This window comes from Megalops cyprinoides, chromosome 18 (assembly GCF_013368585.1).
Source record: "Megalops cyprinoides isolate fMegCyp1 chromosome 18, fMegCyp1.pri, whole genome shotgun sequence".
Taxonomy (NCBI): Eukaryota; Metazoa; Chordata; class Actinopteri; order Elopiformes; family Megalopidae; genus Megalops; species Megalops cyprinoides.
The window spans coordinates 14,037,749-14,052,265 of NC_050600.1; the positions used below are offsets into that span (position 1 = coordinate 14,037,749).

General features: G+C 41.6%; 1 protein-coding gene across 1 annotated transcript in view; it reads left to right on the forward strand.

Moving 5' to 3' along the window:
• sorbs2b (sorbin and SH3 domain containing 2b) overlaps positions 1-14,517 on the forward strand; it is a 58,066-nt gene that overhangs the window by 16,862 nt on the left and 26,687 nt on the right. Inside the window, exons 3-7 of the mRNA XM_036550764.1 lie at positions 6,408-6,463; positions 10,854-10,880; positions 11,079-11,203; positions 11,891-12,445; positions 13,866-14,273. Coding sequence (XP_036406657.1) covers positions 6,454-6,463; positions 10,854-10,880; positions 11,079-11,203; positions 11,891-12,445; positions 13,866-14,273 — 1,125 coding nt within the window. The 5' untranslated portion in view covers positions 6,408-6,453. The remainder of the gene's footprint in view (positions 1-6,407; positions 6,464-10,853; positions 10,881-11,078; positions 11,204-11,890; positions 12,446-13,865; positions 14,274-14,517) is intronic.

Sequence of the window (14,517 nt, forward strand, 5' to 3'; positions counted from 1 at the left end):
CCTCTTTCCAAATATTGTGCAGTTATATTTTGTAGGCGCATGCACGTGTCTCTAACACAAGCTGACTCATAAACATGAACGGTTCTTCACACCAGATAATATTTGTTGTAGGTAGTTGTTTTGTCGTCAGTTGGGCTCTTAGTCTCTGTTGTTGCGCTCCGTAATGCGAGCATTATCTGTTGTTAGCTGTTGTGGCACTTTTATTTTGAAAACAGCTGAGCATGAGGGAAATCCATTATGTCCTGCTCTATCCGACTTGTGCAGTTTTAAAACGGCTGTTTTGAAAATGCTTCCATCTTGTTTGGGATGCTTTCAAAGAACACTGTTAGTCTATATTAGGGAAATTCTGTTTTTGGTTTCCATCTTGAACATTTTGTTGACACTTAAACTTCTATACCAATTCGTTAACTGTCACTTAACCTTCATCACTGAGCAGAACTTCCCAGTCATTTGCTTCCTCAATGGTGTCATGAGCCTGTATCTGTACAATACTTTTTACAGTGTAGTTTTTGCATGTTTATATATCATGTATAGTGCAATTCTGTCCATTATACATATATGTACTCATGCTCTTTCTCAATACCGTTGTAATTCACTGTAAAGGATGGAAATTCATTTCCTCTGTTGGCGCAAAAGCATTACATTTAGGCGTTGGAACAATATTCAAATAGCTTTCCCATGGCTCCTGGGTAATTCAGACTTATTTTTCCAAGGGAATCAACACAGAGCCAATTGCATGGCTAATTTGAATATCACAATCCAGCCTTTCATTTGTGTGGAAATTGGTGTGGAGTGGGGCTCCACACAATGTTTCTGTTGTCTCAACTTGAATGGCACATGTAGTCAATTATCCAAACACAAAAGGAAATTCACTTTTGAGCATTCAGAAATGAAGAAGGTAATATGTTATTGTCAGTTCACAGTCTGTACAGTTTGTCTGTGCACATTGTAGTTTATGAACTGGAAACACTCAGAAAGTATTCAGACCCAGCAAATGTAGGTTTTGTCACAGAGATACAAATTTATTAAGATATTAATTGAATGCATACTTGATGAAATATGATTATACAATTGCAGCATATAGCATCTGTGTTAGACAATGGGTGATGGTTATTACTAAAACTAAAGGGAAGATGAAAAAGGTGAAATATCTACTCTTTTTAAAGTCCTGTCCACTTGATTGATAGTTTGGTGGAGACAAAAGGCATACTTCCTGTCTTTACTCGATGTTTGCCAAGATGCAAAGGTAACATAGAACATTGAATAGCTTGAGTGTTTCTTCAAGCAGAACAGTAGCTGAGGATATCATAATGAGGTGGATTTAAGTTTGTCAAAAAAGAATGCTGTCATAAATGTTTGACTGTCATTGCTCATGTAATTGCACAGTTCTTTGATCAAGCTAAAAAAGTTCCTTGTCTTTTTTGTTTTCAGGAGCTTCAGTATGTGTTCCAAGCACTGTTCCCCCATGTTTTGTTTGCTTGTTGGATAGATAAACATTAATAAACTGACAATTACATTTAAAAAATAAATTTTATGGCTGGAGCCTGCGCTATTTCTAGTGGGCCACAGTGCCGGCCCTTGTCACCTTGGGTTCTGAACTCATGTTTTAGTTCATTGACTGAATGCTTTCTGGGGACACTGAGTTCTGACACTGTGTCCAATGTGTTTTTAATGGAGGTGCAGGGGTAGATTGGGCTTCACTGCTTCTGCCAAGAAGAATTTACACTGCAGAGTGTGAGGACAACTCAGCCCCTCACCAGTCAATTCACTGCACTTACTCTGAACAGACTGTAAATAAGAAATAAACAAGGGAACTGCCCAGGGTTACCAAGCAGGGCACAGCAAATAAACACAGACAGCAAGGAATTTGTGCAGGCATTGGAAGGGTTTATGGAAACATACTGAAGCTCCTGTTGCAGATCAATAATTTTTAAAGAAAATTAAATGGTATAGGTTAAAATCTGAATTACAAGTGTACTCTAACTAGTGTGTTCTCAACATGCAGGTTTTTACAAATAATATTCAGACAGCTCCAAACTGGGAATCCAAATTGGTTAATTTGAAATGGAAAATAAAATAGAAATTTCAGAACTTGCATTGCTGTATTGATTGAGCAAGCAAATTGTTTGAAAGAGGGGTATTTAGAAGTTGTATTAAGTGAGTTATTTTTCAACTTTACAGTAGTCACTTGGTGTTTTACAGTATATAAGGTTGTTTGTTTATGTACTAAGAAATGCAATGCCAGATTCTGAAATTCATTCCCAGACATGCAGAACAAATTAAATATTAAAAGGAGATGGTCTTAACACAAAGGTATCCCACAAATTCCAGCTATGGCATACTCATGATACCCTACACTAGATCCTGTCAGGATGTTCTCATGTGTTTGCGTACTACGGTAACTCCAAGTTAAGACACGGAGAGTCGAGATCGACTGTGTTTATTTCAAGAACCGACACAGAAAGCTTGCAGGGAGTGAGCCCGTGCCCTCTCTGTCCATTTGCCTCTGTCCCGTTTACAACAGGGATATCAATCTACCAAGTGGCTTGTCCAGCACTTGTCCAGCTGTTGGTAGCAAATTCTTAATAAACATAGCATGGTGGTTTAAAATAAATCACCATAATTCTGTTGTGGAGAAGATTTAGCTTGGTGTCAGTCTGTCGCTATCCATGGCAGGCCTAAATGAATAATTGCTCCGTTGATGGGGTCTTAATTGCTTTTGATCACAACAGAACCCCCCTCCCCTTCCCCCCTTTGAATTCCCCCCCGTTTGAATTCCTCTTCAGGAATAATCCTTTCTTGTCTAAGAGGGGGACAGAGCAGCGCTCGCAGGACTTTGGGACCATGTCCAGTCTTGGCCGGTCCCCTTCAGCCACTACAGCTGTTCTGTCGCCGTTCGTCTGCCCCTTGAAATATAATATCTTAATCTGTCCTTCATTTAATGCTGACAGGCCATTACAACCCCTGATTTATCCAGGTCCATTTGTGTAACGAAGAGATGCAGTCTCTGTGTGTTTACTAGATTTATGGGGAGGGATGTGTTAAGATTTATTTTCAGGCGGGCCCTGGAGTCACTGTTTTATAAAGATCCCACAATCCCTCTCTCTCGGCTCGTGACTGACTGACTGTAGTGGGTGGGTCCTCTGTGTGTGAATTCCCTGTGTACACTGTCAGTGGTGAAACATGTGGCAAATATGAACCTGTCAGCTGTCAAATACATAGATGTATCCCTGTGTGTGTGTGTGTGTGTGTGTGAGCTTGTTTCACCTGAAAACTCCATGCCTCTTGAAATCAAAGGGTTCTGGAGGTAATAGGCACCTATTGCAACATCTGCCGGTTTTCGGTTTCATTTAACAGAAAGTGAAAAAGAGTGGAAGAATGCTGGCCTAAATGAAAAGCAGGCTATCAGGAGAAGACACGCATGAGCCCACTCCGCTTCACCCTGTTTTTGAGAAAAGTTTGGAAGCTGGGGACTCATTAAAGAGACTGTGGTGAACTCTTTCAGAAAATGGTACTTTTTGCTGAGTTTGATGGATCAAAAGTTGACAAGACTAGCTTGGGGAATATCTCATGGATTTAGCTTCGTTATTTGAACCACTCTCCATTTTAAAAAGGCTCTAGAACCATATAAGTGGTCATGTGCAGTATCAGAACAGAGCAGTCCTGCTCACTGTAAGGAGACCAACTACTAACACAAGTAAAAATGAAATATGTATTTCAGTTTATTGGTAAGGTATTTCAACTAGGTGTTTTTTATTCTTGTGTAACATTTTTTGATAATATATGCAATTATTTGTTTTGAAATTTGAAATTTGTCCATATTTATTTCAGTGGTTGATTTAAACATTGGGGCAGAACACCATATCACTATAGCTTAAATTTGTAGTAAGTACATAGAATGTCCCCCAGATCAGTTGCATGATTTGAATTATGTATGTGTATATGCTCATGATAAAGGGTTTTCTCTGCGCATATTATGAAAGTTACACTTGATCATTGTAAGCATTTCACTCTGTTCTCAGTAGAGTGAATAATTTTTGTGTCGGCCAGCCTTGGCCCTCTGCCTGCAGTTTTTGTGGTGAAGAGCAGTGCAGAGGAGTATCCTTAGTGCAAACAGTCTCAGATGCTGCCTCACTCAATCATACACTCACACATAGTTTGTGCATACAGCACCAAGATGTGTGACAGCAGCAGTTTAATAACAGTTTGTCATTTTTGCTCCACTTGGCAAAGCTACAGTATGTTTAAGGAAAGCTAAGTGGCAGGGCTTCTGCTGTCTGCACCCACAGGTTGCAAAGCATTCTGGGTGAAGCAAAAGCAAAACATTGTGGCTGGCTGTGCTGAGCAGAAGTGTGATGCTGATGAGATGAGGCTTTGGCAGCGTGTCCGGTGTGTTTGTCCATGTCAGTGCGTCGCACCTCCTTATCGTGACGGGCTGATCCCTGTGTTATTCCCCCTGCTGTGACTGTCAGTCTTCAGCTCGCCCTTTTGTCCTCTGGTGGCATGTGCCAAGTTCAAACCAGGTGCACCTCTTATTGCTGGTGCAACAGCACAAGCAAAAATGCATTCTGCTCTGTAATAATTCTGCAAGCCAAAGATTCCCTGTGGAGGCTGAACTGTCACATTGGTCTTTAGGGTAATGCTTTACAGCCATATAAAAATGGATTATTCTTAAGCAATGTGTCAAAGCCAGGTGTGTTAATTAAGGTGACTAGGACTTGGCTTTAATATTTCATGATGCTTGCTACAGTCCTAATTCAGTTTACAGTGCTGATTAGACACTATAATAATAATATGCTATCAACATTTCTATAGATGATTTTATATTTGAATGGGTAAATATGGGCATGGTCTCTGGTACATGTTGAAACGTGTACAGGCATGCACAGCATAAAGTTGACATGAATGTGCTATCATGTAATGTGTCTATTTTATTACTTGTAAGGTGTTACTTGTTCAGTTCAGGTGCCTTTACCTGTATGGATCTACGGTGCACGCAATGCTACACACACTGAGTGATTGTACTGTGAATATAGTACAGATTTCTCTTACATTATACCAAAATACACTGTTGCTATTGCTATTCATTGAAAGGTATAACCATAATTTTAAAAGAAAGTATATTCAACACATATTTTCAGCACATGGCAAGATAACCATCTTCTTTAATTGAAGTGTAATTTCAACCACAGTTGGGGTGCTTTCAGTACTCAAATGTCTTAACTCTGTCATTGCACTTGTTGCCATTAAGTCTTAATTAATCCAGACTGTCTTTGAAACTAGAAAATAAACATTTACATGGAGAAAAATGGAGATCAGCAAATACTTGTTTGAGTAATGGCTCAGAAATGTAGGCTACATCACCATTCAAAGTATGTGCTTGGTCTGTATAAGAGAACAGAGCATGTTAACTATTTGAAATGTGCTAGATATGAATGGACTTGCCGCTAGTATTTTGTTGTGCTTTGTTACCCGTGTGTGTATGACAAGAGGCACGTGCCTCTCACAGTCCCACACATGCCAGACATACATCAGCCAGAATGCAGACCCAGTGGTGTGACACAGATACCAGGCATACAGTGCATATCCGCACATCACATTCACATGATGGTTAGGTAACAAAAATGATCTGTTAATAATGTATGTATATAAACCCAACATGGAAGATTATATGCAATTAAAAACAAAGAAAACATGCACCTGGACAGTTGTATAATGTGGTTTAGGAAGTGCAGACTAAAATACGTTATTTTCCCTGTAGTGTGTGTGTGTGTGTGTGTGTGCAATTTAACACAGGTAAAGTGTTTAGTTCATGGCAAGGCCTTATTAAGGGTTCTTTCCTAACTTGTTAAGCTCTAACAGTCCAAACTGGGTAACGGATTACATCCGACGCGCCTCTCAGAGTCCTGGGTGTGTTTTAATATAGCGCTGAAATTCCAAGCAGGTGTAGTCTTTCATGAGTGGCCTCATGTCAGTTTGGGGAAGGAGGTCCAGAAGCCCCCTGGACTGCCTGCCTTGTCAGGTGAACACCAGGACTAGGAGTGACCCGAAGCAGAGCATTCTGGCTCCTCATAATCTGTTGATTTAGACACCACACCCTGCTTTGAATTTTATGTAAAGCTGTCAGGCCAGTAAAGTCATTTAACGTTGCACAACTCCTATTTTATCAGACATCACAACATAAGTTTACCCTTAAACCTAAGGAAGGGTTAAACCTTTCATTACTAACAAAATGCTGTCCACACATTTACCCCTTTCAGCTCATCCCCACATATCCACAGTGAAATGAGTGCAGAAGAAAAATGCGTTTCCCTTCTCTTGTTTGCTACAGCAACTGCAAGCATTCGAGTGCCTGTCACGGTGTTCTGTATGTACAGCTAAATACGTGTCATTCTCTTTTTTTGCAGGATAGAGTGACTGCTAGGAGTATTGCAAGAAGGAGAGATCTTCAACATGAATACAGGTATGCCCAAATATGCAGTAATTTAACTGAATAGCAAGCTCATTATTTTACAGTGTACAGAGGGGTGCCTTCCGCTCCATTGTGCCTGTGATCATGTTGAAAATGGCATTACTGACATGCATGCTGCCCTTCCAAAGGAGAGCTCATTCTGCTGTGTTTGCTCAGCTTGGCATTTCGTGTGCATTTGCATGGCCTCCGCAGAGATCTCCATTACAGAGCTGCATGCAGTTCTGCCTTCAGCTCGTGCCTTCTGGGAAACGACGGGCAATTGAGATTTAGCGTACGTGTGCTGACACTTCTGCAAAAATGAAATGAGCCGAGAAGCTGACAGAAGACTGCACGTCCAGTCAGCCAGCCTGCACCATGAGTCATGGTGACCTGCTTATTCCCTGCTGCACACAGCGGAAGTCCTGCCCTGGTCTGTGGGTGTGGGAGAGTTTCTGCCATTGCAGTAGTTGTGTTGATGCTGAGAATTGACTTTAGAAGAATCAAAATCTAAAGATCCCTACTTCAGTGAAAAGTCACCACAGTTGTAGGTCTGTGTTTGGATTAGAATCTTAACAAGAAATGAAAGTGAGTGTTCAGAATGGAGAAAAAAGATTATACTCTTTCAAAAACCTTAATAATATATAGTACTCTAAGTGATAGCATAATGTAGACAATGCAGTACACGGGGTTCATGCAGTGATTGTCAGATCTGGTCCTGGGAATCCACCGTGTCGGCTGGTTTGTGCTCCAGTTAAACTCAGTTAATTAGGTTTGACTGAGCCGGTAGCTGAATACTGATCTTTTTTTTGACATCTCTGCATATAATTTGCCGTAAATCCTTTGTGAAATTAGAGCTATTGGAGCTATTAGAACTCTTGAAGCTTTGAACAAATTTGGTTCAGCTGTCTCGCTTAAGCTTAATCAGTTGTTCAATTACTTGTTCCAGGCCTCATTGAACAACTTCTTACTCTTACTCATTAAAGTTGAATAGATGAGTGTATTACTAATTTGCTCAAGGGGCTCAAGGTAACAGAAATAACTTACACTTGCACTTTTACTCGTATCCACCTGTTTGAACAAGCACAAGCAGATTTGAATCAACTGAAGTGACGTCAAACATTAATTATTGAGAGCTCAGATGAAATTAAAACCAGAATACGCATTTTGCCCGCAGAAACAGGCCTGAGCAGCACTGGTCTGGTGTAATGATGAAGTGAGCTTTTCTTCTGCATGTCACGTTGTTGCTGTCTGGTGTTCTTAACAAAAATAATTTCAGACTGTTCTGGATACTAATTCTACAGGTTGATCAGATCATTCTGCTAAATTTTGTGTATTGCACTATGCAACTCCAATTTCCAATGAGGTGAACCCATTTGAATCATGTCTGAAAAACTGTGGGATTAGCTTGAAGCCCATTAAGAAACTTCTCACCTGATCTATTGCTTTGCATGCCGATAGATGTTTGAGATTTACTGTGCGCTGTATTTATTTTCAAATGGTTCTATCCAGCATGTTGATATTGTGCTGTTTGCAGCTGTGAGGCTTTTTCTTTTTTATTCTTTTTTTTTTGCAACCAAGCAATAATATTGCATGTGCTTTACCCCCTGTGTATGTGGGCATGTGTGTGTGTATGTGTGTTCTTGTGCGTGTGCTGCTGCGATTCCCAGATAGTGGAGGACGGGCTCGTAAATGCACTGCCTTGTCTATCACTTTAACGCCTGTGAAGAGAGTCCAGAGTTCTCCAAACCTGTATATGGTCACAGGTATTAACTTCAATCAACCTAATATGCATGCTCACCGAATACTGTTCAGATCTGTTCCAGGGTGTTTGAATGAGTTAAAGGTCTACTGATAAGCAGTGTGTAAATTCTGCATTTGAAAAAAACTGCACATACCCGATTCCCGTGAACGGTAGTCTATGAGTAGGTGATTTTATGCTGTAAGATTTTGTTTTTTAATCATCTAAATCACTCTTGGGATATGAGTCAGATAATAGGACATATAATGATTTCTTTGACAGATTAGCATAATATTTCAAAGAATGTCCATTCCGTTCACAAGTTGTTGCATTCCTCCTCAAATAAAAATATAGTTCAGACCTCAGTGCTCTGACATCATTCACCTCCCATCACTTTCTTCTTTGTCTGCCTCTCCATGACCTGCCTTTCACTTCCTGTCTTCAACATCAGCTGTTTGTCTTGTCGCTTAAAAGAAGCAGCTCAGGCTGAGAGCTGTGATGTGGTGTTACAGAGCAGTGCCTCTCTTCCTCCCTGAGCTTACAAGGGGAAACAAGTTCACCAATCCAAGTGCAGTAGTTGGGTTGTAAGTGATGTTGTTTCTGACCATAGCAACTATTTTTTTACATAGTCATTTTTTTTTCCCTCTCGGCCTTGCTTCCTCTTCCCGTGACCCTTTTTGTTTCAGCTTCATACAGACATGACCTCAGCAGTAATTTATTCCACCCATGACAAGGAACAGCAGGCTCAGAGTTTGTAAATATGATGTATCACCTCCTGCTTATTCCCTTTTTAAAAGACTTGCTGTGGTTCAGTTTTATTGTAGCATCTCTGGAAATTAAAATAAAGTCAAAACTGTTTTAGAAATCCAAATGTTTGAATTTTCTTCAGAAGTCAGGATTTGAGAAGTACCACGGGGATGAATCAAAATGAAACAGACTGCTATTACTTTGACTGTCAAATTTGTTTATCTGTGAAAACACTTCTCCTTAGAGTCAGTATAAGCTGAGTTTGCTGAGATGAAGATAAGCGATATGGATTCAGGCCATACTGTTTATCACAATACATGTTGCACAATGATGAGTGAAAAGACGAACATGTTTTTTTACTGTGTTTCTAATATCTGTGGAAACATAAAAATGAGAAGAAACACTCATAGAAAGAATGATAAATGTGATTCAATGACTTTTGATTGAATATCTTTGATTGGACTCATTGGTCATTGTTATTCTTTCTATGTTCAGACCTATAGCTCACATCGTATATACATAAAAGTATTCATTTATAAATCATATATGTGTATATGTTATAAATCATATATTATTATTCAAGAGCAGCCCACACCAGCAGTTCTCTGTGAACCTTTCAATTATATCAGTTTAGTTTTCTAACCAGCATGCCACACTCCTAGCAATGTAAATGTTCAATCATGTATGAATCTTATGTGGCATTTTAAAAATGTGTGATATCTCTGGGGAATTTTAAAAAGAGCACGTGAAACCTCTTGTGCAGAACTCCATTCAACACATATGTTAGACTTAGTTATTTACTTCTTGTTTATTCCCAGATCGAATTTACCCTCTCAATTTCTGTCTGAAGCTACATTTTGACAGAATGAAGTCAGTATATGGAATTAAAAATTGCTTAAAGATTGCTACATTATTCAAATAATATTACACACAGTCTCTGCTGTGTTACTTTCAAATGTTTGGTATTATTTTCATAACCTTGAGAAAAGCTCCTAAGCCATAAACATTTGTCTGTGACTGGAGACCTATGCTTTTAATTTCTGCTAGGAATGAACGTTTAACTGAGATTCTACTTTTCATTCATGTTCTTTGTCTTGGTCCACTGATTCTCCTGGCCATGCCCCAGACTCCTTCCTCATTGCATTCTTGAGATGGTTGTCAGGGGGATAAACAAAGACATTGGAATTTTCCCACCATTTCCTGTCTCTGTTGAAAAGTAATCCCCCCCGAAAGCCTTCCTGAGCAGGTGAAGCGACCGCTCAGCCTCCCTGGCACTGTCTCCCTGCCTTCTCTCCTCTTATCTATCATTCCGCCTGTGCTTCCTGTATTACTCCTTCAGCTCTTCGTCTATCAGTCTTGCACCCGTCTATTCCTCACTGTGTTTGTCCCCCCCCCCAGCTGTCTCTGAAATCTGTTCCTCCCATCACTCCAGCTCTCACTCTGTCCCTCCTTTTCTTCGTTTTGTTTTCCAGCACCTGTCACTCCATCACAGTCCCATCTCTCCCTCGTTTGCTGTGTCCCTCACACATTATCAGTGTCAGCCCATCCCTCCAGCATCTCTTGGCCCAGTACACTTACTTTTAAACTCTACCCACTGCTATATCCATCACTATCTCTGTACCACTTTGGCCATATTTTGTTCTGTTCTCATCAGAGGTGCTGTTGTTGCATGGTGTCAGCTTATGAAGGAAAATCTATTAGTATGTGTGCTCTTAATCCATTTTCCTTTTAATCTACCAGTTATGTCAATACCAAAGGCAAATTTTTGCAGCATACAATCGGATGTGTTACTTACTTCAAATGGGATACTTTTTAAAAAAATCATGTGACATGTGCTAACAGTTAAAATGGGATCTATACACTACTGTGCATGATAAAAATATATATTCAAATGATTCATTGTTATTTTTTGTGCAGGAAATGAATCTCACTCATCAGATTCAGGTAACCTATAATTCATAACAGCAATATTGCTTAAATGACGCAATCATGATGCTTTAAATTATGATTTTCCCTTTTAAGAGTTGTGTCCCAAGGAATTTATAACTGGCCAGTCTGATGTGGTGAATAAACAGGAAGAGTTGGGGCTGGTATAATCCAGACATGTTGGGGAAGTCACTCCTTTGCTTTGTGATTGTGTAGATGTCTGGAGGTCCTGCTCCACCAGTGATGGACTGAGGAATGGAGACGCCAGCAGTTCCTCTTTGGCAGCCAAAGGCTTCCGAAGTGTTCGACCCAATCTGCAAGACAAAAGATCGCCAACACCGGTAAATTAAACAGTGCTCATATGCGTGTGTTATTGTGGTAATGTTGGGCATTCATTTCAGTGTGCTTTGAGTGTTCCTGCTAAGTTTATCTTTAAAAAGCCTTGTGTGGTGTTAGAGGACTTTACGACAGTCCCATGCGGGCTCCCATGTTTTAAAAGGGCTTGTTTACCTGAACCTGAACCCAACTATTACCTATTTGATCTTTTTATTAATGTGCTGAAATAGGTCAGAGTGAATGAATGTGTGATTTCCACTGGCAAGCTTGGATTATTAGGAGGCTTCCTGGTCCCCTCGGAGGAATGTGTGTGCTTTATCGCAACTGTGAATAGTGAAAGGAAGTTGTAGGTGGTCAAGGCCCAGACAGACGGCTGGAATGGGCTCATGTTTGTTGTCATGCCAGGTTTATAAAATTATCACTTTTAGAGACAAACACGCAATTATCACCATCTGAGGAATTTTGTTCTCTGGCCAAAAATATCAGAGCATTGTCCTTTTTTTCATATAATGCTTTGCTGTTATGGTTAAATAAACACAGTTTGTACTGTAAATCATATGGACAGATTTTTTGGCATTAACATTGAGATGATGACATTTTATCCACACGGAGAAGGATATTTCCTCTAATGTATCTATCATTGTCTGTCTTCCCTTGATTGTTGTGTGTATGGATCTTTATGGCTTAATAAGGTCCCACTTCCACCCCCTAGGAGAGAGAGTTATCACCTAACTCCCCCAGGCCACAAACCCCCCTCTTATAGTCACATCCAGTCCGTAGAGGAGGGTCAGCCAGGGTCACAAGCTATTGAGCAGGAATCATTCTCTAGAAAAAGCACCGCCTCTTATTCATACTCGGAGAGCACCACGGTCCCACCCAAGACCACTGGCTCCACCTTATCTGTTCCTATTGCCAGTGTTTCCTCTCAGTCCAGCAACATTCAGATTCAGGAGCGTCAGGTTTCCTCCCTTAAACTGACGTTCCCCAAGCGTCCTGACCCCGCTAACACCTCTGGTGCATGGCCACAGACCACCACTGAATCCGGCCCCAGAGAGCACACCACTACCCCAGGCTCTAGAGGCCCACCCGAGAAGCACACAGCCTCTCTCTCCATCCAGATAGGTCCAGCTCTTACCGCTCAGGGCCACCAGCTTGGTTCTGGGCCTAAGGTCCCCTCTCCAGAGCCCAACAGGACGGAACCCAGGAACACAGGGAAGACCCCTCCTCTTCCTGCAGGGGAGCATGTGGTATAAACGTTTCCCAATTCTGAGTCTCCAAACTTTCCCTCCCAATAATGCCCTTCTCCACAGCAATATCATGTACATGTTCCCTTTCCACTAACCATTAGCATCTAATGTACAGGAGACCCTGAAGGCCAAGATACACATGTATAGCACATATGCAGAATACACTCATCAGTACAACATTTAAATACAGGCTGACTAAAGAGAGTGCAATTTGAAACATTTAATATGGAAGTTGTTTTTCATGCAATTTGTTCATTAACAAATTTCCTCAGGGTTATAATTAAATAACCAACCTAATGAGAGCTGGGATGCAAATGACTCAGTAACCTCTGAATCTTTCATGAGAGCCCTCGGGGAAATACAAGGAATGAGCCACACACCTCTGCCGGAAATGAAAATGAGACCTTCTTTATGGTGAACATGCACAGTGGAACTCTGTCTAATCAGAGGTGCATGTAAGTTTGTTTTCCCTCACTGCAGGAGGAGCCTCAGAACAATTATATTGTCTGTAAAAGTAGTATCTGTTGAGAGAATGAGTATAGGTAATATTAGTACAGGTAATAAATGAAGTCATTTTCACTGTGGCTGACTGAAACACTCTGCAGAAATATGTGCTGGAAGTGTGTGTTTTGGCCTTTCTTCAAGCAGCTGGATTGTCTGAACTTTTTGGAACAACACTGAAAGTCTTCCATTGCATATGCTAATCACTTTAAATTGTCAAATAAAGTAGCAGAAAGTCCATCATGTTTATTAATCAGTTTAAATTGTTTACATTAAACCACTGTGCTTTTTTTACATCCATTACCTCAACTCATTTAATTCATTGCTTAATCCATTGCAGGCTATTTGTTTATTTTCTGGATTTAACTACAGTATTATTGTGTGGTATTACTGTATTGTACTACAATATATTTATTAATTATGGGTGCTACAATGGGCTGTTTCCTAATATGATTATTGTAGATGCCAGCCAGCCAACACTTCATGAAAAAACAGTGGCCTTGTATTCTGACTTCTCGTGACACATTTTTATGTTATTTTGGGGTTATGTTTTGCTGGAAGCAATCCAATAAGCATTCTACATTTACCAACGTATCATTTCATTTTATAGCACACAGGGTGTGCTTACAAGAGAGTTAGTGCCCAGATGTCCTCAGTTTCTGTTTTGGCTGTGAAAAACAAGCAAAAAAACTTGTCTGCAATGTGCGTCAGAGACCAGTGTTGCTGATCTCACAAACCACTAATGGCATTCTCGACCCTTTCGGAGCAGGTGTGCTCAGCACCGAGCTTGTCTGACGCAGCTGAGTTCAGACTCCCATGGCCTGTCTAACACGCACCATCCGGCACTGACACACTTCCTACCCGAGCCTCTGCACTCGGCCTGCTTTAATTCACTCCTAATTCTTCTCTCCGCCCTCAGCTTGAGGTCCCGCTGGCGTACCGACGAGCGTCCCCAGACCCCGCCCCGCCGGCTTCGCTGCCGTCCGTTAACCGAGCCCATTTCTCGCCCGACAGCCGCGCGGGCGCAGAGTCGCCCGTCTCCCTGTCCGCGCGCGCCCCCAAAGCCCTCTCCCCGACCCCTTACCCCCCGCAGGAGCGCAGCTCTCCCCCCCTTGACTTTCGGCAGCACCTGAGCGGCGCGGCCTCGTCCCTCAGTCACTGCTCGTCACGCACGCAGAGCGAGTGCTCCACAGCCGTGCTGGAGGAGCTGCAGGTCTGCGGCCTGGACGCCACCGAGAGCTCGGAGACGCCGTCCCCGACACTGAGTCAGATGTCCGCGGTCACCGACGACACCTCTCTAACCACCACCACAGCCACAGTCACTAATGTAACTATCCACAGCCCCCGCGCTCCCTCCTTCCTCTGTCCACCGCTGTGCTCTAACACAGGAGCGCAGGCCACAGACACTAACTGCCCGCCATCCCCCTGGAAATCATAGCCTGCTCCCTGTGCTCTCCCGTTCTAAACAGCACTAATGATCTACCTCTGTCTCTGGTTTATGTTGACTCAGGTCTACCACTAATGTTCCTTTTATCCTGCAGCCTCCCTTGGTCTCTCGTCAGTACACAGTG